At 43.0% G+C, this 21,921-nt stretch overlaps 1 protein-coding gene and 1 non-coding gene across 7 annotated transcripts; both read left to right on the top strand.

The window, feature by feature from the left end:
• The first annotated feature begins 1,345 nt into the window (after positions 1-1,345).
• Positions 1,346-1,451, top strand: LOC141552331 (U6 spliceosomal RNA). The gene has a single exon (XR_012485132.1). It is a non-coding gene; the product is annotated as a U6 spliceosomal RNA (small nuclear RNA).
• Positions 1,452-11,856: 10,405 nt separating this feature from the next.
• PARP10 (poly(ADP-ribose) polymerase family member 10) lies at positions 11,857-20,381 on the top strand. Of its 6 annotated transcripts, none has more exons than XR_012481326.1 (10): positions 11,857-12,111; positions 12,229-12,471; positions 12,605-12,841; positions 13,026-13,585; positions 15,087-15,308; positions 15,511-15,607; positions 15,693-16,202; positions 16,380-16,492; positions 18,784-19,064; positions 19,245-19,375. XR_012481326.1 is itself a non-coding variant. In XM_074262497.1 (10 exons), exons 1-10 carry the CDS (start codon positions 11,940-11,942, stop codon positions 19,541-19,543), a joined length of 2,607 nt encoding a protein of 868 aa, XP_074118598.1. In that variant the 5' UTR covers positions 11,857-11,939; the 3' UTR covers positions 19,544-20,381. The 6 variants fall into 6 exon arrangements, 5 of the variants coding, with proteins under 5 accessions (XP_074118598.1, XP_074118573.1, XP_074118583.1 ...); XM_074262497.1 differs by having other exon boundaries at positions 13,044-13,585; positions 16,383-16,492; positions 18,784-18,958; positions 19,245-20,381; XM_074262472.1 differs by having other exon boundaries at positions 13,044-13,585; positions 18,784-18,958; positions 19,245-20,381.
• Positions 20,382-21,921: the final 1,540 nt, after the last annotated feature.

The following is a 21,921-nucleotide window of genomic DNA, read 5'->3' as shown; positions in this document are numbered from 1 at the left end:
TGACTCCTGGCTGCTGCTTGGCTGTGTGACCTTGGGCACGCAGCTGTAACTGAGGGGGCTGAGCTGGATGACCCTGAGCTCCCCTGGCCCTCCTCCCCTCTCCCCCCCGCCTCCATTTCTGTCTCCATCTCCAGGCCCCAGCGCCCCCTTTGTTCTCATCTCCTCCCGAATCCGTTATCCCCCCAGCCCCTCAGTCCCAATAAACCTCCCCTTTCTTCCTCAGCCCCCCTTGAGCCTATCCCTCCTCGTCCCCTTCTGCCCTGCTTCCTTCCTTCCACAAGTTAATTGAGGGAAGCCTCTGAAGCTTATATAAGGATGATAGAAACATGGCTTGTCTCTCTGTCCCCGTGCCCAGCGAACCCTCGGACCGATCCCTAACTTCTGGGCGGCTTCCCCTCCCGGGGGCTGCCTCCAGCTCCTATCACAGCGCCCCAGCCGCAGCCACACCCCAAAGTGGAGGGTGGGACCTCCCGCGTTATAACTGTGGGTCGGGCCCAGCCGCCCGGTCTGCCGCCTGTTTTTGACCGGCCACCCCAGGCCCAAGGTCCCCACCTCTCCCCAAGGGGCCCTGCCGCTAGTTCACCTCTTTGTGCTCAGATTGTGATCCAGGAGTCCGGGACACTTCAGAAACCTTTTATAGTCTGTCCTTGGGACCCTCCTTCCACATAAACCTCCTCTGGCCATTCTCCTCTCTGCTCCGCTTCCCGCCAGGTTGGGGGCTCAGCGCAAGACCTCTCTCGGAGGTCAGTCACTCTCACTTCTGTCCCTGCTCTTTGCCTGGCAAACAGCTGCAGGCCAGGGGTACACTCTGTCAGCTCTGGGTACAGATGCCCTCAGTCCATGCTGGACCTTCACTCGTTTTCCAAGAGCAAAAATTACTCCCTCCCCAGACTTAGCCTTACTTTATTGGGTCTAGGATATGTAGGGTTAGTCAACCCATCCACCAGTGACAGGTTTATGCAAAAGCCCAAGCTCAAATCCAAAGTTTACATCGATAATAAAAAAATGCAAATTTTAAAACAACTCCCAGTTTCAACTTCATGCTCATTAGACTAAAGAAAATGAGAAAAAAAAAAGAAAAAAAAAAAAAGGAAAATGACAAATACTAGAGAGGCTAGGGAAGGACTATTATATTAATGCACTGTTGATTGTACTATAAATTGTTCTAGCTACATTCTAGAGGAATTTGAAAATATAAACTACATAAAAGAAACTTGAGGGGGCATTCTTTTTGACCCATTAGACTGTTGAACTCATAAAGAACTGAAACTGTCTTCTGCTTTTTTGGTTATTCCCATCTCTTAGCACAGTGCCTGGTATTTAGTGTTTAATAAATCTTTACTGGGTGCTCTTGGGCAGTTCATATACTAAATTGGAATGGTACAGAGAAGATTAATATTGACCCCTGTTGTAAGGATGATGTGAAAATTTGTGAACTGTTAAATTTTTTGTAATATTTATTGACAATAATACTACTACTCTAGGTATTTTCCAGAGAGATCAATGACAGAAGGAAAGAATTCAGATGTTAAAAACTACTTATAGCACACACACACACACACACACACACACACACACACATATTAGCAGAATTATTTGGGGCATCGAAGCACTGAAAACAAAGAGGATGTCCATCAATGCAATGGCTGAACAAATTAGTACAAATAAATGCAATGGAATGTTATGTGGTAAGAAATAAAGAAGGGGAAAGATTTAGAGAAACCCAAGAAGACTTATAAGAACTGATACAGAGTGAAATAAGCAGAAACAGAACAAATTATGTACAATGACTACCATAGTGTAAAGGACTATACCTTTGAAAGACTAAAGAAGTCTTGTCAGTGCAATGAAAAGCCCAGAAAAGTGATGATGAAACCAGCTTCCCAGATAACTCCGAGTCTTTCTAAATGGCAAATTATAGATCTACTTTGGCAGAGCTCCTCATTGGGAATTCCTTATACTGGAAACTTGTGAATTGTGGGTCCTATCTCATGCCCCCCAACAAAAACTGTCTCCACTTGCCTTCACTTCTTCACCTTCCTCTCACTTCTTAACTCCTTGCAATTTGGTTTTGACCTCAATATCCAAATAAAACCCTCTTTGAGGTTATTAATAACCTCTGAATTGATAAGCCTAATGGTCTTTTAGCAGTTCTCATTTTTCTAACTAGAGATAACCAGTGCTAGGTCAGGATGACATGGATTCAAATCCAGTCTCAGACACTTGCTGTGTGATTCTGGGAAAATCACTTATCCTTTGCCTCAATTTCCTCATGTGTAAAATGTGGATGATAATAGAACCTACTCCTTTGGATGATCGTGAGCATCAAATGAGATATTTGTATAAGAAAGTACTTAGCACAATTGCTGGCACAAGGTAGATGCTTCCTTCCTTCCTTCCTCCTCTGCAGGATTTGGCACTATTAACCATATATATCCTCCGGGACACTTTCTCCTCCTGGAATTTTTATAATTCCACTTACTTGGTTTTTCTCTCTTTACATTTCAGACTTTTTTGCTAGATCATAATATCTGCACAGCCCCTTAACTAAGGGTATCTTAAGAGTTTAAGCTGTTATCTCTTCTCTTCTGTCTCTTGGTCTCTCTCTCTCTCTGTGTCTTTCTCTTTCTCTCTCTCCTTTCCTTACTCCTTCTTTCCCTTCTTTCTTCCATTTCTCTATATCTATCTATAAATCTATATTTATATGCACATAGGATCTCTTAACTCACTAAGAAAGGGAAAGATTTAGAAAAACCTAAGAAGACTTACATGAACTGATACAAAGTAAAGTGAGTAGAAGCAAAACAGCATACACAGCAACTTCTATATTGTAAAGGGCTATAACGCTTAGGGTTCTCCTCCCTTTCTGTGGATTCAATGGTTATATCGATTCAGATGACTCCCCATTATCTACTTCTTCCATCCTGACCCTGATAACCACCATTGAAAGGAACAACACGTATGGAAAGGGAGCCCACCAACACTGCTCCCCAAATCTCACTGGCAGAGAAAACAAGTCTCCTTCAATTACAAGCAGGTCAGACCATTTTGACCATCCCCTCCTCTCAGACACACGTGGAATCAGGCCAGTGCACTGAACCCAAGAGCTCCACAAATAACAGTTGCTCCTTCCAGCTTTTCTTGCAGCTTGGCCCCCAAAATCATAGTTCAGGGAAGCGACCCTTTTGAAGATGTGACCTGGTCACTTCTTCAGGTGCTAAAGTCCTTTTCTTCCCAGCAACTACAGCTACTGAAGACCCAAATTCTTACCACAAAAGTCCTTAGTCCTATCAAATGGTTCAATATCAGAAAAGCAATATGATTTTATTGCTGGAAATAATATTAAAGAAGATGTATTACCATGGGCTTGGGTTCCTGAAGATCATGAACCTTTCTATCTCTTATGTAGTTAAAACATTCTATCTTTATCATCTCCCCAAACTAGGATGTAAACCCTTTGAGAATAAGAACTTTCTTGCTTTTCTTTTGTGTCCTCAGTATTTAGCCCAGTGCTTTGTATGCAATATTAATAAATACTTTTTCATTCATTCATGGACAAATTTAACCTTAATCTCTCTCCTCAGTTTCAGCCCGCATTACCAATTGTTTGTTGGACATCTCATCTCTAATAGGTCACATCTCCATAGAAGTCCTGTAGGCACCTCCAAATCTTCTTAAATTTCCCACTTCTCCAAGATTCTTTTTCTTTTCTTTTTTGTTTTGTTTTTGAAGGTACCATCATTCTTCCAGTTCCTCAATTCAAATTTGGAACTCATCCTTGACTTTCCTTTGATCTCATCACCCATAACCAATCAATATCTTGTTTATTCTAAGCTGTTCCCTGCTTATCACTCACCATACTAATTTAATCCTTTCTTCTCACTTGGACAGTCTCCTAATTATACTCCTTCCTTCTGATCTATCTTTAATATGACTGTGAGTTCAGTGGGGTCAGAAATGGTGCCATTTTTTCATCTCTCCTTCCCTGAATATGAAATGGGGAATATTAGCGACTGGTGATTCAGGAATGGTCTTTTATCAGAGGTGGCAGTTAAGCTGAGTCTTGGAGGGAATTAGGGATTCTAAGAAGTGAAAATGGGAAGGGAAAACATTCCAGGTGTAAGTGGTGCTAATGTCACTTTCTCTTATCCCCTCTCCTATTATTTTCTTTGTCTCTATTCACACTATTGTTTATCCGAGTACCCAGGGTGACATCATTTTAAGGAGCAGAGAGAAAAGTACAGTAATGTGTCGACTACTCACTATACCCTTCCCCCGTCACCAAAAATATGTCCTAGATCCCTGCTTTCAATGGCCAGGAAGTTGTATAATAAGAAGAAGGGAACTGGTTTTCTCTCTTTATCTCGTTCTTTAGAGACATTTCCTGCTTGTCACACTGGACAAGCAACTCTGCCCTTTCACCAATACTGTGGACCCACCTGCAGCCACAGAAACTGCTCAAGGCAAGCACTGCAGAAGTGATAAAAAATAATCTTGACATCTAAGACTCCAGCAGCTTATGGGATCAGGATGGGTGACACTCTTCCTTGGCTTATGAGACTCTTTCTCTTCTGTGTTATCCAAACTCCAGGCAGATTCACAGATATGGAAGCCCTCCCATGACCTGTGGCTGGCTCACCTGCTCTATGGGTAGTGACGGACAGGTGGGCTGGCTAGCCTTCTCCCTGGGGTTGTTTCTCTGTGCTAGGATGAAGGCTGTGCTGGCAGCTAGACCAAACTGGCAAATACTGCTTTTTTCAGCATCAGTATCTGGTACATAATTAAGTGTTTAATCTGTTTGTTGACTGACCCACTGTTCCTTTGACACCTCAAAGAGAAAATATAAGAGGGAACATGGGAGGAGATTTTGCAAATATGATTGGGAGTAGAGTGCCCTGTGTAGAAATATCCAATCTTTTGTCTTCACTTTTTCCATATGCCACTATGTGGCACATTAGAGAGATTTTGTTCTATGATTGTGCAGGGCTGTTTGGACTCAGAGAATAATTTGCAGAACCAGGGTTGGGGTAAAGGATTTTTCTTGCTTTAATAATTTGGAATAGGGGGCATCTAGGTGGCACAGTAGATAGAGCACCAGTCCTGAAGTCAGGAGGATCTGAGTTCAAATGTGGTCTCAGACATTAACACTTCCTAGCTGTGTGACTCTGGGCAAGTCACTTAACCCCAATTGCTTCAGCAAAAATAATAATGATAATAATAATTTGGAATCATTTGGCCATGTTATTATGCCTTAATCTAATTCCAGAACCTGGCTGTTGAATCTGCCATTTGAACAAACACCTAAGACTATACAGCTACTTCTTGGCTAATGGCTTGAGAATAGTGCTATCTAGTGGACAATTTAGATATTGTATTACTTTTCTAGAAAACCAATGTAATGGGAAAAAAAAAAAAAAACTTATTGAGTGCTGAACTATGTGTAAAGACACAAATGGGAAAGCAAGACAGTCTTTTCTTTTTTTTAGTTCTTTTTAAATTTTATTTTATAATTATAACTTTTTTTGACAGTACATATGCATGGGTAATTTTTTATATTATCCCTTGCACTCACTTGTTTTGATTTTTCCCTTCCCTCCCTCCGTCCCCTCCCCTAGATGGCAAGCAGTTTTATACATGTTAAATATGTTGTAGTGTATCCTAGATACAATATATGTGTGCAGAACCGAATTTCTTGTTGCACAGGAAGAGTTGGATTTAGAAGGTAAAAATAACCTGGGAAGAAAAACAAAAATCCAAATAATTTATACTCATTTCTCAGTGTTCCTTTTCTGGATGTAGCTGATTCTGTCCATCATTGATCAACTGGAACTGAATCAGCTCTTCTCTATGTTGAAGATATCCACGTCCATCAGAATACATCCTCATACAGTATTGTTGTTGAAGTGTATAATGATCTCCTGGTTCTGCTCATTTTACTCAGCATCAGTTCATGTCTCTCCAAGCCTCACTGTATTCATCCTGCTGGGACAGTCCCTTCTTTCAAAGAACTGTGTTTCTGTTTTATTATTAAAGATTTTTATTTTCAAAACTCACATAGATCATTTTCAACATTCACCTTTGCAAAACCTTGTGTTCCAAATTTTTTCTTTCACTTTTCCCAACCCCTCCCCTAAATGGCAATCCAATATATGTTAAACATGTGCAATTCTTCTATACATATTTCCACAATTAACATGCTGCACAAGAAAAATCAGATCAAAAGGGAAAAAAATGAGAAAGAAAACAAATGCAAGCAAACTACAAAAAGGGTGAAACTACTATGCTGTAATTCACATTCAGTCCCAGCGATTGTTTTTTTGTTTGTTAGTTTGTTTGTTTTTGAGGCTGGGGTTAAGTGACTTGCCCAGGGTCACACAGATAGGAAGTGGTAAGTGTCTGAGACCATATTTGAACTCAGGTCCTCCTGAATTCAGGGCTGGTGCTCTATCCACTGCGCCACCTAGCTGCCCCAGTCCCAGTGATTGTGGAGAAAATCACAAAACTGTCCAAATAGGCTTCTTTCTGGATGGAGATGGCTCTCTCCATCACTAGACCATTGGAACTGGCCTGAATCATCTCATTGTTGAAAAGGATCATATCCATTAGAATTTTGCAGTTGCCGTGTACAATGATCTCCTGGTTCTACTCATTTCACTTAGGATCAATTCATGTAAATCTCTCCAGTTCTCTCTGAAATTATTCTGCTGATCGTTTCTTATAGAACAATTATATTCCATAACATTCATATACTATAACTTATTCAGCCATTCTCTAATTAATGGGCATCCACTTAGCTTCCAGTTTCTAGCCACTATAAAAAGAGCTGCTATAAATATTTTTGCACATGTGGGCCCTTTCCCCTTTTTTATGATCTCTCTGGGATACAGGTCCACTGCTGGATTAAAGGGTATGTACAGTTTGATAGCCCTTTGGGCACAGTTCTAAATTGCTCTCCAGAATGGTTGAATCAGTTCACAACTCCAGCAACATGTATTAGTGTTCGTTTTCCCATCTTCCCTCCAACATTTGTCATTATCTTTTCCTGTCATCTAGTCAATCTGAGAGGTATGTAGTGATATCTCAGAGTTGTCTTATTTTCATTTCTCTGATCAATAGTGATTTGGAGCATCTTTTCATATGATTAAAAATAGTTTCAATTTCTTCATCTGAAAATTGCCTGTTCATATCTAGACCTTTTATCAATTGGAGAACAGCTCAAATTCTTATAAATTTGAGTTAATTCTTTATATATTTAAGAATGAGGCTTTTATCAGAACCCTTAAGTATAAATTTTTTTCCCAGTTCATTGCTTCCCTTCTAATCTTGTCTGCATTGGTTTTGCTTGCCCAAAACTTTTTAACTTAATATAATAAAAATGATCCATTTTGCATTCCATAACGTGCTCTAGTTCTTCTTTGATCACAAATTCCTTCCTTCTCCACAGATCTGAGAAGCAGACTATTATTTGTTCTTCTAATGAGAGCTGAGTTTCTTATTGGAGGATTAATATATATTGAAAACTTTAGCTGTAAGTTGGATGGAAAAGTCCCATTCTCCTTAGTATAAAGTGGCAAAACAAATGGTAATGAATCTTCTTTAATATTATTTCTACTAATAAAACTTTACTTTCTGATTTTAAATCATTTAACAAGATTGTGGTAGTATTTTCTTTCCCAGATTTTCAGAGTTAGTTGCCAAATCACATTTCCAAAAGATTTATTCCCATCTCTCAACCCAATCTCACCTACTCTCAACCTCTTATTCTAAAGCTACCCAGCTCTTCCACTATGATTTTTAGAATACCTGGTACATAAGTAGCAAATTAGATTTCATGTTTTTTTTTTTTTTTTTCCTTTCTCATTTCATCTATTTTATTGCTCATTGAGACTTGGCTCTTACTTAATGACACAGCCTCCTTGGCAACCTTTTTCAGCACTGACTTTATTCCTGATTTACTGATCATGGAGCTGGATTACTTCTTGCCACTCATGGCCATTTCTAGATTCTGCCTCTATCACCATCACTGAGGTTCATTCAATGCAGTTTTTATCATGCAATCAAGACTCTGGTAGCTAGTGTTTCCTTATCTCTGGGACACTCCCCTTTCTTCCTTAATGCATTCAGTGTCAGGCTCAGTCTTTTCTCTTCACATCCTACCTTCATACTAACTTACTTCATACTTTAACATACCTAGTGATATTCTCTCAAATTCCCTAACTGTCCAATTCTGCAAGTTACTTATTTCTCTTAACTCCTCATCATCACTCCACCTTAACCACCCAAAGACACCCTTGCCTTTGTCACAAATACCCTTGCTGTTGTCATATCCTTGCTCTTGTCACAAATACACTAATCCATGTTCATGAACCCTGAAATTCTTTTATCTGATCATAATCTAATTGTCATTCCACCTCAGCTTTTGCCTTGAAATCCTAACCCCTGTTCTTTCTCACTGTAACCTCCAATCATGGCACTCCATAGTTTTTTCCCACCTGTATTGGCTTTCAACTCTACCCTGTCCTCTTCTCTCAAGTCCCTTTTCCCTTTATCCTATCAAAGATCTTGCCTTTCCAAATTCCAGTCTTGGATTGAGCCCCCATACACTATTTAGGTTCCTACTCACTTTCTACAGAATAAAGCTGAAGAAAATCACAAAACTGTCCAAACTGGATCCACTACAAGTTTATGTTACATAAGCTCAACTGGGACTTCATTGCAGCAAGGCAATCCTTTTATACCAACCTGATCAATTTATTGCTCCATTCACCACAGTGGCTATTTCAAAACTGTTTATCCCTGCTCAAACAACCTCCAGACTGAGAACCTTGCCTCATATTTCATTTTTAAAATTTGAGGCTATTTACCAAGAGCTCCTCCTTCCTTTTTCTGCTTCTTGCCTCACCCAGATGACTTCTGTTCCTTTATCCCTCCCTTACACAAAAAGGTGGCCTTTCACCTTGTCAAAGGAAACCCTCTAAGTTCACAAGGGATTCCATTCTATCCTTCACTATCATTCCTATTCTCTCACTAGTTTTTAATAGTGCTTTGCCTACTGACTACATTCCCTACAAACTTCCTATGTCAACCTAAAAATTAGCTTGATTCATCTATCTTTGCTAGCTATTCTTATATTTCTTTTAACTAAATTCCTTGAGCAGACCAACTACAATAGATGTCTCCACTTCCTTTTCTCTCGCACTTTTTAATTCTTAGCTGCCTGTCCATCAACATTAGTATTCCACTGAAACTGCTCTCTCCAAAGTTACTAATTACAAAGAACAAGCATGGCCAGAAAGAATAGATGTAAGAAGGCACCTTTTCAGAGATGGGAGGTCCATGGTCATGAAAAATTGCATATGACCTTTTAATATATTGAATGGTTTGGTGGATTTCCCCCCCCTCTTCTTTAAGTTTTTCTTTAAAATATCCTTTGGTGTATGGATTAGATTGGCCCTCCAGGAGAAGTAAGGAAAAGAAATGTTAGAAGGAATTTAGGCCATGTAAAAACAAGATATCAATGAAAAAAAATACACAAAGAGAAAGGAGTTTATATTCTGATAGAGACAACATATAAAGGAAAGTGGTGGCCAAGGAAGGGAAGTTTGATCTGAGATCTCATGGGGATAGTGAATTGATCCATAATATAGAAACTGACATAAAATATGCACTTTCTAGAAGCAATGGTACCATTGATCTAATTCCAAAGCAAGAGGTGGAAAAGGGAGGAGCAGTAGGTGATGGCTAGGTGAACAGGATGTGATCCAACTATCAACTTTCTCCCAGTCTCTAATCCCATACCACCATCTAATCAATGGTCATATAATACCTAAATGTCCTATATTCCAGGGCTTCTTAAACTTTTTCCACTTGCAACTCCCTTTTTGCTTAAGAAATTTCTAGGTAACTCCAGGTATTAGTATATAAAATAGTATATAAATCATTTATTGATAATAAAGCATAGAGTACCAGCCCTGAAGAAAAGAGGACCTGAGTTCAAATTTTGTTTCAGACACTTAACACTTCCTAGCTGTGTGACCCTGGCAAGTCACTTAACCCCAATTGCCTCAGGAAAAAAAAAGATAATTTTGTGACCCCAATATTATGAGACCCCAAATGGGGTCAAGACCCACAGTTTAAGGAACTGGGCTATCAGCAATCTAACTCTGGTAACATGCTCAAAACAGAATTCACTTCTCATCTTCCCCAAGTCCACCCTCATTCTAACTTCCCTTTTTCTGTCGAGTTCTGCACAACAGAAAGAATTTACTCAGAGTCGAAGAACAAGGGTTCAAATCTCACTACTTATTACCCGTGTGGTCATACACCATGACCAAGTCTCACCACTTCTCTTGAGCTCCATTTCTTTATCTACAAAACCAGGGGTCAGACTAAGTAACCTCTGAGATCTAGCCCTAAATCAGAAACCAGAGGTCCTGAATGATCCAACCATTCTGGAGAGCAATCTGGAACCATGCCTAAAGGCTATAAAATTATTGGGTCTTTATCCCAAGGAAATCATAAAGGAGGGAAATGGACCCATATCTGCAAAAATGTTTGCAGCAGCCCTTTTTGTGAAAGCAAAGAATTGGAAAATGAGTAGATGCCCATCAATTGGGGAATGGCTGAACAAGCTGTGGTACAAGAAGGTAATATAATATTATTGTTCTATAAAAAATGATGAACAAGCTGATTATAGAAAGGCCTAAAAAGATTTACATGAAATGATCCTGAGTGAAACAAGCAGAACCAGGAATACATTGTACACAAAAACAGCAAGAATGTGTGATGATCATCTATGAAAGCCTTGGTTCTTCTCAGTGGTTCAGTGATCCGAAGCAATCCCAATGGACTTTGGACAGAAAATGCCATCTTCATCCAGAAAAAGATCTGAGAATGTAAATCAACACATGCTATGTTCACTTTTTAAAAATGTCTCGCATGGGTTTTCCCTTTTGTTCTGATTTTTCTCTCCCAACATGATTCATAAAGCAATGTGTATTAAAAATAAATAAACTTACTACAAAAGAGGAAGGGAGGAAAGAAGGAAGGAAGGAAGGAAGGAAGGAAGGAAGGAAGGAAGGAAGGAAGGAAGGAAGGAAGGAAGGAAGGAAGGAAGGAAGGAAGGAAGGAAGGAAGGAAGGGAGGGAGGGAGGGAGGGAGGGAGGGAGGGAGGGAGGGAGAAAAGGGAGGAAGGGAAGGAGGGAGGGAGTGAGGGAGGGAGGAAAGGAAGGAAGGAAGGAAGAAAGATCAGAGGCCCCGGATTAAAATTTTGGCTTTCACTTAATAAGTGATTTTGAGCAAGTGCCATTACCTACCTTCAGTATCCCTGAATGGATGGATCTGGGTGACTTGAGTACCTCTCCAGTTCCACATTTCTATACACTAATAGTAATAGAATTTAAGTAGCACCTACTATGTACTAGACTATTAAGAATATCTTATTTTTTCCACATAACAACTGGGAGGAGGGCATAGGAGAAGTACTGTTATTATTTCCATTTTACATATGAGGAAACTGAGGCAGGCAGAGTTAAGTAGCTTGCTCAGGGTCATACATCTAATATATAGCTGAGACAATTTAATTCAGTTCTGAATATTGATCTCGAATTCTAACCACTGCACCACCAGCTACTATTGTTTTCCCTTGCGGCAATTGGGGTTAAGTGACTTGCCTAGGTCACACAGCTAGGGAGTGTTAAGTGTCTGAGATCGGATTTGAACTCAGGTCCTCCTGACTTCACATTGTCCACTGCACCACCTAGCTGCCCCTACGAGCTCCTTCTTAAATGATATGAGATCCGGCTCGGCCCCGCCCGGGAACTTGTAGCCAAAGTTTTTGCTTTTGGTTTCGTTTCTTTGTAAGAGGAAAGAGGTGTTTCTGATTTCCAGGGAGCTCGCCAAGCCGCTGCCCCAGAGCCGGGACGCAGAAGCACGGGAGCATGAGTGAGGGGGAGTCCGGGGCGCTGGTGGAGCTCCGGGGGCTGCCCCAAGCCGCGTCTGATGAGCTGGTAACCTTATACTTTGAGAACCGGCGACGCTCGGGGGGCGGTCCTCTGCGGGGCTGGCAGCGGCTGGACCGTGGCGGGATCCTCACCTTCCAAAAGCCGGAGGGTAAGGAGGCGCGAGGCTGGAAGTGTGAATGACTCAGGAGAGGGGGGTGGGGAGGACCCTGGAGCCAAAGAAAGGCTCCTCGCCCAGAATCCTGACCTCCCCCATCCTCTCCTTCAGATGCCCAGAGAGTCCTGGCCCGGGCTAGCCACGTGCTGCAGGGCACGGCCGTGAGTGTGGCCCCTTCTCCACCCCGAGCTCCCCAGCGTCTGCTGCTCTTGGGCCTAAAGCCGGGCACGACCCCGGAGCTCCTGGAGCTGTATGTGGAGAGTGTCTTAAGCACCCAAGGGGAGTGTCAGGCCCTCGCCAGTCCCCGGCCAGACCGGGCCCTGGTACAGTTACCCACGCCTCTCTCGGAAGCAGGTGAGAGATCTGAGGGGGCTGGACTGACACGGGAAATATGGAAAGGGCAGTGGAAGGGGGCTGGTAGGGTGGGAGAAGGGGGAGAAAAGAATTGTTCCAAAGTTCTCCAGCCTTTCTGTCTTTCATACGGCAGAGTTTAAAGAGCTGGCTACTAGATTCAGGGGGAAAACACTGGACGGCGCCACGCTGGCACCAGCCTGGGTGCCCCGGGCTCGCGCTGTGAGGGTTGTGGGGGGAGATCAGCCCCCAGCTCCTCTGCTGCTTCAGCGCTACCTGGAGAACGAAGGCCACAGTGGGGGCGGTGCCCTGGAGGGGCTGCGGATATTACCCGGGGCCCTGGGAACGGTTGCGACCTTCCAGCGGTGGGAGGGTGAGTACCAGTCCTTCACTTGCCCCTCATTTCCCGGGGTCTGGGCTGCGTGGGAGGAGCAGCTCGGGATGTCAGCTGGAGCTGGGCTTTTCTAGCAATCCCAATACCCCACCTTCCCTATCTGCTTATTTGGCCGGAGGTCCCCAAACCGCCATTAGCTCCCTAGAGGTGCTAGCTTCCGAAGGATTCTTCCCTCTCGCAGTGGCGGAGCGCGTGCTGAGTAGATATCACCGCCTTAGCGGATCAGAGCTAAACATTGTCCCCCACTATGATGTTTTGGATCCTGAACTTGACCATGAGCTTAAAGCGGAGGAAAGAGTGATACCAGCCTTGGGAGAAATGATTTCCACTGAGACACCAGGAGAGAAAGTGCCCGGAGAGACCTTTGGAGAAGTAGAGCCTGTGGAGAGACCGGAAGGCACAATAGCTGTGAAGGCAACAGGGCTTACAGTCCCTATGGAGAGCGTCAAAGAGACAGTTCCTTTGAAGGAGTCAGTGACTGTGGAGAGACCAGAGGCACTAGAACCCGTGGGGTGCATAGTGCCCGAGGAAACCATGCCAGAGGGGAAATCAAGCGAGCCAGTAGGTGACCCCGTGCCCAAGAAGGTGATGCCCGTGGAGATCCTGGTGCCCATGGAGCCAGGAGCCCTGCGATTTTTGCAACTCTATTACCAGGAGTTTCTTGCTAGCCTTGATGAAGTGATCCTCTGCCCAATACATGGCCCGAATGTCACTGGCTTTCAGGTGAGTTCCTCCTGATGCTGTGTGTGGGCTATTCTGAACACACTGGTAGTCTATAGAGAACAGTGACATTTTTAGGAGAATAGATCAAGTAAAAGAAGTTCCAGTATCTTCAATGATCCCTGATTCTTATCTCCCTTCTTGTCTCTATGGCAAGCTGTGGTATAAATACTCCCTCCCTGGCCTCTGGAAGTGGTCAGGTTAACTGATTAATTCTTGTCTTTCAAAGTTGTTTTTCTTGACAATGATGCTGTCCTTGTATAAATTGTTCTGCTCTTATAACACCTCACTATCTTCAAGGTTCAGCTCAAATACTACTGCTTTAAAGATCCCTTTCCTAATTTCACCTGTTTATATTGTGCCATTCAATTACTTTTAATTTCTCTTGTATTTGTTCATTTGCTTTCTTGAAGAGCTGTTGAGAGGCACAAATGAGATAATCCATGGAAGGTATTTTGCAAACCTTTTTCAATTGTTGTTATTATTTATTAGTGAATTAACTAGGTTACCAGGAATAACCATGTGCCTACAGAGATAGGAATTATCTTTCCATCTCAATGCTAGATGGGGATTTCTAATCTCTTCCTGTTTAGAAGCTCCACTCCAAGCTCTGTCCCTTACTTTCTTGTTTCCTACCTAAGAGGATTCTCCAACTTGTAGGTCACTGAAAAAAGAAGGAAAACTCAGACTTAATATAAGGAAAAGTCTGACAATTGGAGCTATCCCTAAGTGGGATGAGTTGCTTTAGGGATACAGTGATTTCCCCATCATTGAAGTTCTACAAGAAAAGATTTAGATGAACACTTTTCAGGAAAGCTATGGAGATAATTATTATTCTAGAATGTTGAAAAATGACAAGAGAGATTCCATTTAATTCAACAAATTATTCTATGTATAAAACACTGTACTAGCCACTAAGATATCAAGTCAAAAATGCCAAGCCCCTGGCTCATGGAGCTTATATTCATCCTGTTGGGGGAAGCAAACAATAAGTAACTAACGAGATATAAAACAATTTTAAGAGATAGATAGTATTATCAACTGGGGGATTAGGACAAACCTCATGCAGGAGATAGCCCCAGAGTTGCATTTTGAAGGGAAGTAAGGATTCTTTAAAAATTAAGCAGAAGCCAAAGTATGACTACCAGACAGAATTTATATTTTATAATAGAGGCAATAGTGGGTCATTGAAAATTAACCGTGAATGGGTTCTGGATCAAGTGACTGAGCACATTCTGCCAAGTTCAGATTTCTGTTGACACCTAGTTTCCCCTGGTCCCTCCCTTATCTTTTTCCGCTGGTCACCCAGGGAAACATCTCCCAGGGTCTCACCAGAATAAGTTTAGAATAGAACTAGAATAAGTTCTAGTAAACCAGAATAAGTTTACGACTTCACTAGCATAACCTCCGCAGCTCTGATAGCAGACATCCCTTACTGACAAAGAGGTAGCTTTCCTTTCCCCTAACTCAGCAGTCTCCCTCTGAACTTTTCTTGTATCCACAGCTCAGTGGGGCACTGGAGCCATGCCAGGCTGCCAAAGAGTTCCTACAGAGTCTTCTGGGCAGCATTGGGTCCCACACGCTACCTCTGAAGCATCCAGGCAGCCTCTGCTTCCTACTGGGCACTGAGGGCCAAGAGCTCCTCAAAGCCCTGGAGGCCCAGTTCCATTGCGCCCTCACAGTGGAGCAGCAGGTGATGGTGGCCCTTGATGCAGCCCCTGTGGAGGTAGCCCCCTTCACCTTTCCCTCTAAGCCCTGCCTCTGATGTCTGAGCTGTGTGTTCTCTCTTGCCACCCCTCCCCCCATCTCAAATCTTACTCCCATTCCAACCCTCCTAACCTTGGGCTGCTGTTCCCAAAAGACACACATAAGGACTGAGAATATAGAATCCTCACTCCTTTTCTTTCCATCTGATCCTCTTCCCACAGCCTGACTCCAGGGACCTTCTAGAATCACCAGCCAGCTGGACCCACCCCTCCCCGCCCCCTAGCAGCACTGTTTCAGACACTTTGGCCATTCAGATGGGTATGAGCATCCCCCCTCTCCAGCTTCACACTGCCCCTCTCCTGCTTTTTACCCCTCCAACTCTCTCTGTCTACCTGACCTTCAGAGGAGAGCAGGAAGTTTCTGGATACCCTGAAGATTCTAGATGATGAATGGCTTGCCCTGGAGATGGAGGAGAGGGTGGCAGCCCCTGGCAGACCTGAGGAATTACTGAAGGAGGAGGCAGCTCTTCAGGTGGCCCTGCATCACTCCCTGGAGGAGACAAGGACTCTAAAGCGGGCGCTGATGGGCAGCGGTGGCGCTGACAGTAGTGGAAAACTCGTGGCACATGTTGCCCTGGATCAGGACCCCGGGGAGCTGGGCCCAGCTTTGGAGACCGCTCTCAGGGAACAGCTTCGAGAGGAGAGGGTGATGGGTGTGGACCAGGACTTACCCCCTGCACTCTGGTCCTGCCTGGAGAAGCACCACGACGTGACTATTACCCTGCAAGGAGATTGTGCTGTCTTAAGTGGCTACGGTTGCCAGCCTTCCTGTGCTGCCAGTCACTTCCGAGAACTGATGGCTGCCCCTCTGAATCAGAGCTACACATCAGTTCCAAACCTTGCCGGAGCACAAGGTAAAAATGGCACTCACCTCTTACGACCTTTACATTTGTCCTCCTTGCTCTTTTGCCCATCTACCCAATGCTTTTCCCTCTCCCTTTCCCCACACTCAGACAACAACAACTGAATGTCTGGACCTTGGGGAGGGAAGGGATGAAGGTCCTGGTTCTGTGTGTCCCCCAATTCATCAGTAGTGCCTCTAGAGCTGGAATGCCTGGCAGAGAGCAGCGAGGAATTCCAGGAGACAGTCCAAGCTTTTTACAGCTCCTTGGACAACCTCTGCAACAAGATTCGAATTATCAAGGTAAGCCTAAAGTCCAGCCCTCCCTCCTACCCCATCCTGGGCTCTCCTGAGCACTGCATGTGTATCCCCCATTTCTTTCACTACAAACACTATGCCCTTTATCAGCTCCCTGCAGTTCTACCCTGGCCTGGAAGATCAGAAGAGAAGCCTCTTTCTTCTGTCCATCATGGTGAAAGCCTGGGGCTTGCTGGGACTTATAGGCTGAGATTCTATTTTATTTGATTTTAAAATGGTGGCCACCTTCTTCACAATATATCTCCTTTCACATCTGGAATTCCTTACCTGTCTATGATAGGTGGGAGGTATAGCTCACTGACACTTCGCTAGGATTGTATCAGAGTTCTCATGCCTTTTGTTTGTGAGCTTTTCATTTACACAACTCTAATCCTTGTCCATCTTGTTCTCCTGGTTCTGCTCATTTTAGTCTGCACCAATTCATACCAGTAGCTTCCCAAGATCCTTAAAATTCTTCATTGTCATTGTTTCTTATGATATTATATTTTATATACTAATATCATATTTCTTATGATACTGTAAAGACACAAAGGGGCCTGGATTTGTGGTTTCATTAGTATAAGGAATTCCCAGTTGAAGAAACTTCCTCTAAAGAAGTCGGAATTATTCATATTTCTATGAAAAATTACCCTAAATCATTAATAAAGAAAGAAATGCAGATTAAAACAATTTTAAAGTACCACCTCATGCTCATCAGCTTAGCTAAGATGACAGAAAAAGAAAATGCAGGAGGGATGTGGAAAATAGGTACACTAATGCACTGTTGTTGGACTGAACTAATTCAGCTATTCTGGGGGAAAAAAAAAACACTCAAAAAAATCTCTTAAACTATGCATACCCTCTGCACCAGGTATATTGCTATGAAGTCTATACACCTAAGAGATCAAATAATAAGAAAAATGAGCCATATGTATAAAAATATTTATAGCAGCTTTTTTTGATGATAAAGAATTGGAAATTGAAAGGATGGCCATTGATTGGGGAATGGCTTGAACAGATTATAGTATACAGTTATAGAGTTTTAGGTCTGGATGCAGAAAGACCTCTAACACTTATAGTTGTTTCATCCTAAATATCTCTTACCCTTTGTTTGCCTCAGTTTCCACACCTGCAAAATAGGTATAATAATAATACCTATTTTTCATGATTGTTGTGAAGATCAAATGATATATTTGTGAAGCACTTTATAAATCTTAAAGCTTAATGTAAATGCTAACTTATTATTATTTTTCCTTTGGAAATGGTGATATTAATCTTTTCACTATTATAAAGAAAATGGTTTGTAAGTTTTAAATTGCTATTTATTATTGTTTTAATTATTATTATTTCTTTCCCCTACTATCTCTCTTCTACTGCCCATGACAACCTCAGGTTTGAATCAGGAAGTTGAAGGAAGGAAATTGGGGCTTTTCCCCAAGTTTGAAGACAGAGGGTTAGGCACAAAGGTCATGGCTTGCTCCTAGGAGGCTTTAAGGGAAAAAAAGAAATGCATGAGAGTTCCCTAAGACCAAGAAGGCACCCCTAGAGGGATGCTTTAAAAAGATTTCTCTTGAATATCATGACCTTCTCCCAACACTACCACTGCTTTCTGAGCCTTTATTTCCCCCCAACTCCTATTGCCCCCCCGCCTGTCCTGGCTTGTGTCACCATCCTCAGCAAACTGAACTGAACCTCCTGGAGGCTTCCTTGTTGCTGAGTAAGGCCCAGAGAAATGCTCTCTCAGTAAAGATAGAGGTTCCAGGCTGATATTGGGGTTTCAGGGGTCCTGAAGTTTACAAGGGTTACTTAGCACAACCATGAGACTCAAGTGGGTGCAATTTTTCCCAGGAAGAAACAAGCTTCATTTTTACTAAGTAGAAAACTGAGGCAGGAAAGGTTAAGTGGCTTGTCCATGATGACACAGCTAGCAGCCTGTTTGAATCCAAGTCTCTTGAGTCTAAATGCATTGCTGTCACCTCTAGGCTCTGCCTTGGGCCTAGAGGTAAAGCTATTGTGGACTACCCCCTCCCCAACTTCCATCTTGACCTCTGCCCACTGTTAAGTTCTACAGGTGACTTAGTTTGCCTTCTAGGGCCATCCAGAAGTCATTATCACTGCTGGGGACTCATTAGGTCACATCCTGGAAAATGAAGGGAAATTGCTTCTTGACTTTTTGGTCCAGATCAGTCCCCAAAGTTCTAGGAGCATTCTTGGGGTCTTTGGAGTATGTTGGGGGACACAGCTTCTGGCCTAGTTGAATTATTGCCCACTGAATGTCAGCTTCTCTTTCCCCTTAGATCCAGAGGGTGTCTCTTCCCCTGCTCCAGAGTCAATATGAACTCCATAAAAAGAAGCTGGCCCAGTCATGTCCCCAGCACCCTATTGAACGAATCCTGTATCATGGGACCTCTTGGCAAGCTGTGCCTGATATCTGCAGCCACGGCTTCAACCGTAGCTTCTGTGGCCGCAATGGTGAGAGGGGATGAATGTAAGGGATCCATAAGGAAGGTTTGGAGGAACAGGATGAGAGAGATGGCATGTACTGGAGAGCTGGGAGCAGGACTGGGGTACAGGTTGGGTAAGTTTGTGAAGGATTTAAAGAAAAGGGTGAAGGATTAGGGAGTGATGGTGGCGTCACTTGTGTGAGGGGGAGCTTGGCAGTAAAGGGTTTTTGGCGTGGCCTGGGGGTATGGGAAGACTCTGGGGGGCAGTGAGGGCTGGGGGCTAGAGTCTTATGTATTCCCTCCCTCTACTGCAGCTACTTTGTATGGGCAGGGAGTGTACTTTGCTGTCCAGGCTAAAGTCTCCGTTGAGGACCTGTACTCACCCCCAGATGCCAAGGGGCACAAAGCAGTGTTTGTGGCTCGGGTGCTGACAGGAAACTATGGGCCAGGACATCCACAGCTTCGGGTCCCACCCCAGAAGGATACCAGACAGGGCACCCAGCGCTATGACAGTGCTGTTGACTTAACAAGCCAGCCTAGAGTTTTTGTCATTTTCCACGATACTCAGGCTTTGCCCATCTTCCTCATCACCTGTCAACGGCATACTCTATAGTGACAACTGCAGTGATACCTCCCCTCCATCAACTCCTGCTATATGCTGAAATGGCCCCAGGACCATGAATCATCTGGTTTGTGCACAGGGGCCAGGTAATGCTGGATGAAATAAGATAGAGAGAAGAATATGGGAAGAAAGCCTGGTTCCTTGCACTGGCATAAAATATTTCCTTCCTTCTTCTCTGCTGATAGCTTCTTTTCATCCCAAAACACTGTCTCTGACTTCCTCTTCTCCTTCCATCTTACCTCCCCTGCTTCCCTCAAATTTACATCTGATTTAGACAGTGAAAAGGAAGCTTAAGGGAACTGTTATGATACTGGAGCCACCTGCAAGTGGATGCTGGAGGTCTAACTCAGACCTGTAGAATGGATCTCTTCATGTGAGAGGATGATGATGATACAAGGAGACTGAGAGACGGTTGCGTTCTCTGACTTCTTTCTCCTCTTCCCTCTGCCTCCAATTTGTTTCATTTCCAATCCACAAGGAATGTCAGTGAAGGCTGCTTTGTAACTCCTTCAAGTTTATGATTCACGACTGTGGAGGCTCTTGGAGAGTTGACCTGCCCCTTTACCCAGGCATGGTCCTTAACAGAAAATTGTCTACATAGATCTGCCAATATTGGTACCAGAAAGCAGCAGGTATGACTTAGGAAAATGGAGACAGCCGACCAGTAGTTCCTTGAAGACAGTGGCCAAAAGGCAAATGCACAATAAAAAGCATCACCTCAGATGTCTATGTCAAAAGGATAAAAATAGGTGACGAGTGCTTTTAATTTCTCAAATATCCTGACAGAAATATCATGATGTATAACAGTTAATAAAGATTTATTAAATAATTACTGTGTACTTAGTGTTGTCCTAAGTGCTGGGGATACAAATGGGGGGGGGAGGGGAAGACAGTTCCTGTCCTTGATGATCTTACAATCTAATAGAAGAAGATAATGGGGACTGGGGACTACCAGTGGAACCTAACATGACATTAAAACTAAGAACAGATAATGAAAATTGAAGAGTTAGGAGGAAAGTTTTCAGTTTTCTAGAAAGGAACACTTTGGGAAGTTTGTTGCTCGCCCACTCCAGCCCTCCACTTAGAGTTGAAATGCAACTGAGGAGTTTGAGAAGGTTTGGAGTCTGGAGTCTTAGGAACAGAAAGACTATTTTGACACATGCTACCTGTAGGATCCTAGGAAAATTACTTAATTCATCAGTGCCCTAGGAAAATGACTAAAACCACAAATTCCAGGTGTTGGGAATTTCCTACAAGGATGAGCTTTCAAGTGTGGACTATGGGAGCAGAAGGAAAGGAATGGTATCAAGTAACTGCATTGGGAGAGAACTAAATGAATGAACTACCCTAGAAGTCTGGGGGGCATGTTCAATTCCAAATAAAATCCAACAACCTACTATGTGCAAGGCAAAGTTCTGCAAATACAGAAAAAAAATAGTCCCTGCCCATAAAAAGCTTATCTTCTAGGGAACACAAGTATACAGATAAGGAAATAAATATAAAGTTTATGCAAAGAAATCATCTAGAAAAGGGGGTAGAGAACTAACTGGCTTTAGAGTCAGAAAGACATAGATTAAAGTTCTGTTTTTGACATACTAACTGTGTCTTAACTAACTTAAATTCTTAGTGTTCCAGACAATTGTCAATCTACAGTGGAAGAGAATATCCACCAAGTGAATTCCCTCCCCTGAAGAAACCAGGGGTCTAGGCCAAGAAAACAAGTAATTTTGAGAGGGAGAGAAAACTAATAACATATTGGAAGGGTTGTACATGTGTGGGGGTGGGATGGGGAGCAGGGCAGTAGGGGGGAGGGGAAGAGTCATGGAAGGTTCTCCTCAGGAGGTAGCACCTGAGCTCTGCACAGAAAAATGGCAGAAGTTTAAAAAAAATGTATTCCTGATCCAGAGAACTATCTGGGAAAGGTGTGGAGGTGGGAGATGGTATACTACATATAAGGAATAGTATACAGGTCAGTTTGCCTGAAGCTAAGACTAAATGTAGGAGAATGACATGAAATAAAACTGGTAGACAGTTTGTAGAGGGTATAATGTTGGAGAAACTGAGACAAGACAGAGATTGATTTTTAATATTTTAATTGTGGAGAGTTTTAGACTAGCAGAGGCTAGCCAGTTGGATGGGACTCTTGTCTCAAAGCATTCAGCAGTGAACAACAAGGTCTGGAGACTAGGGGAAACAAAGGTAGATAAGGGGGGGTGAGGATACTGGGTGAGTAGATAAGCCATAATTCCAAGAAAGGATCATAACTTAATCCTGACATGATGGGATAGCAGAGACTAGGGGCAATACCCAAAAGGAGGGGGAATTATCCCATCAGGCATTTGAGATAAGGCACCTAGAGTTTTATGACT

This window comes from Sminthopsis crassicaudata, chromosome 1 (genome assembly GCF_048593235.1).
Source record: "Sminthopsis crassicaudata isolate SCR6 chromosome 1, ASM4859323v1, whole genome shotgun sequence".
NCBI classification, from domain to species: Eukaryota; Metazoa; Chordata; class Mammalia; order Dasyuromorphia; family Dasyuridae; genus Sminthopsis; species Sminthopsis crassicaudata.
Note: the sequence above shows the minus strand (reverse complement) of the source record. Positions and strands in the feature narration are given on the sequence as shown.

Coding starts and splice junctions, on each gene's coding strand:
- PARP10 (XM_074262456.1), top strand. CDS start 11,940: ATGAGTGAGGGGGAGTCCGGGGCGCTGGTGGAGCTCCGGGGGCTGCCC. Junction 12,112..12,228: donor CACCTTCCAAAAGCCGGAGG/GTAAGGAGGCGC, acceptor CCTCTCCTTCAG/ATGCCCAGAGAGTCCTGGCC. Junction 13,586..15,086: donor CGAATGTCACTGGCTTTCAG/GTGAGTTCCTCC, acceptor TTGTATCCACAG/CTCAGTGGGGCACTGGAGCC.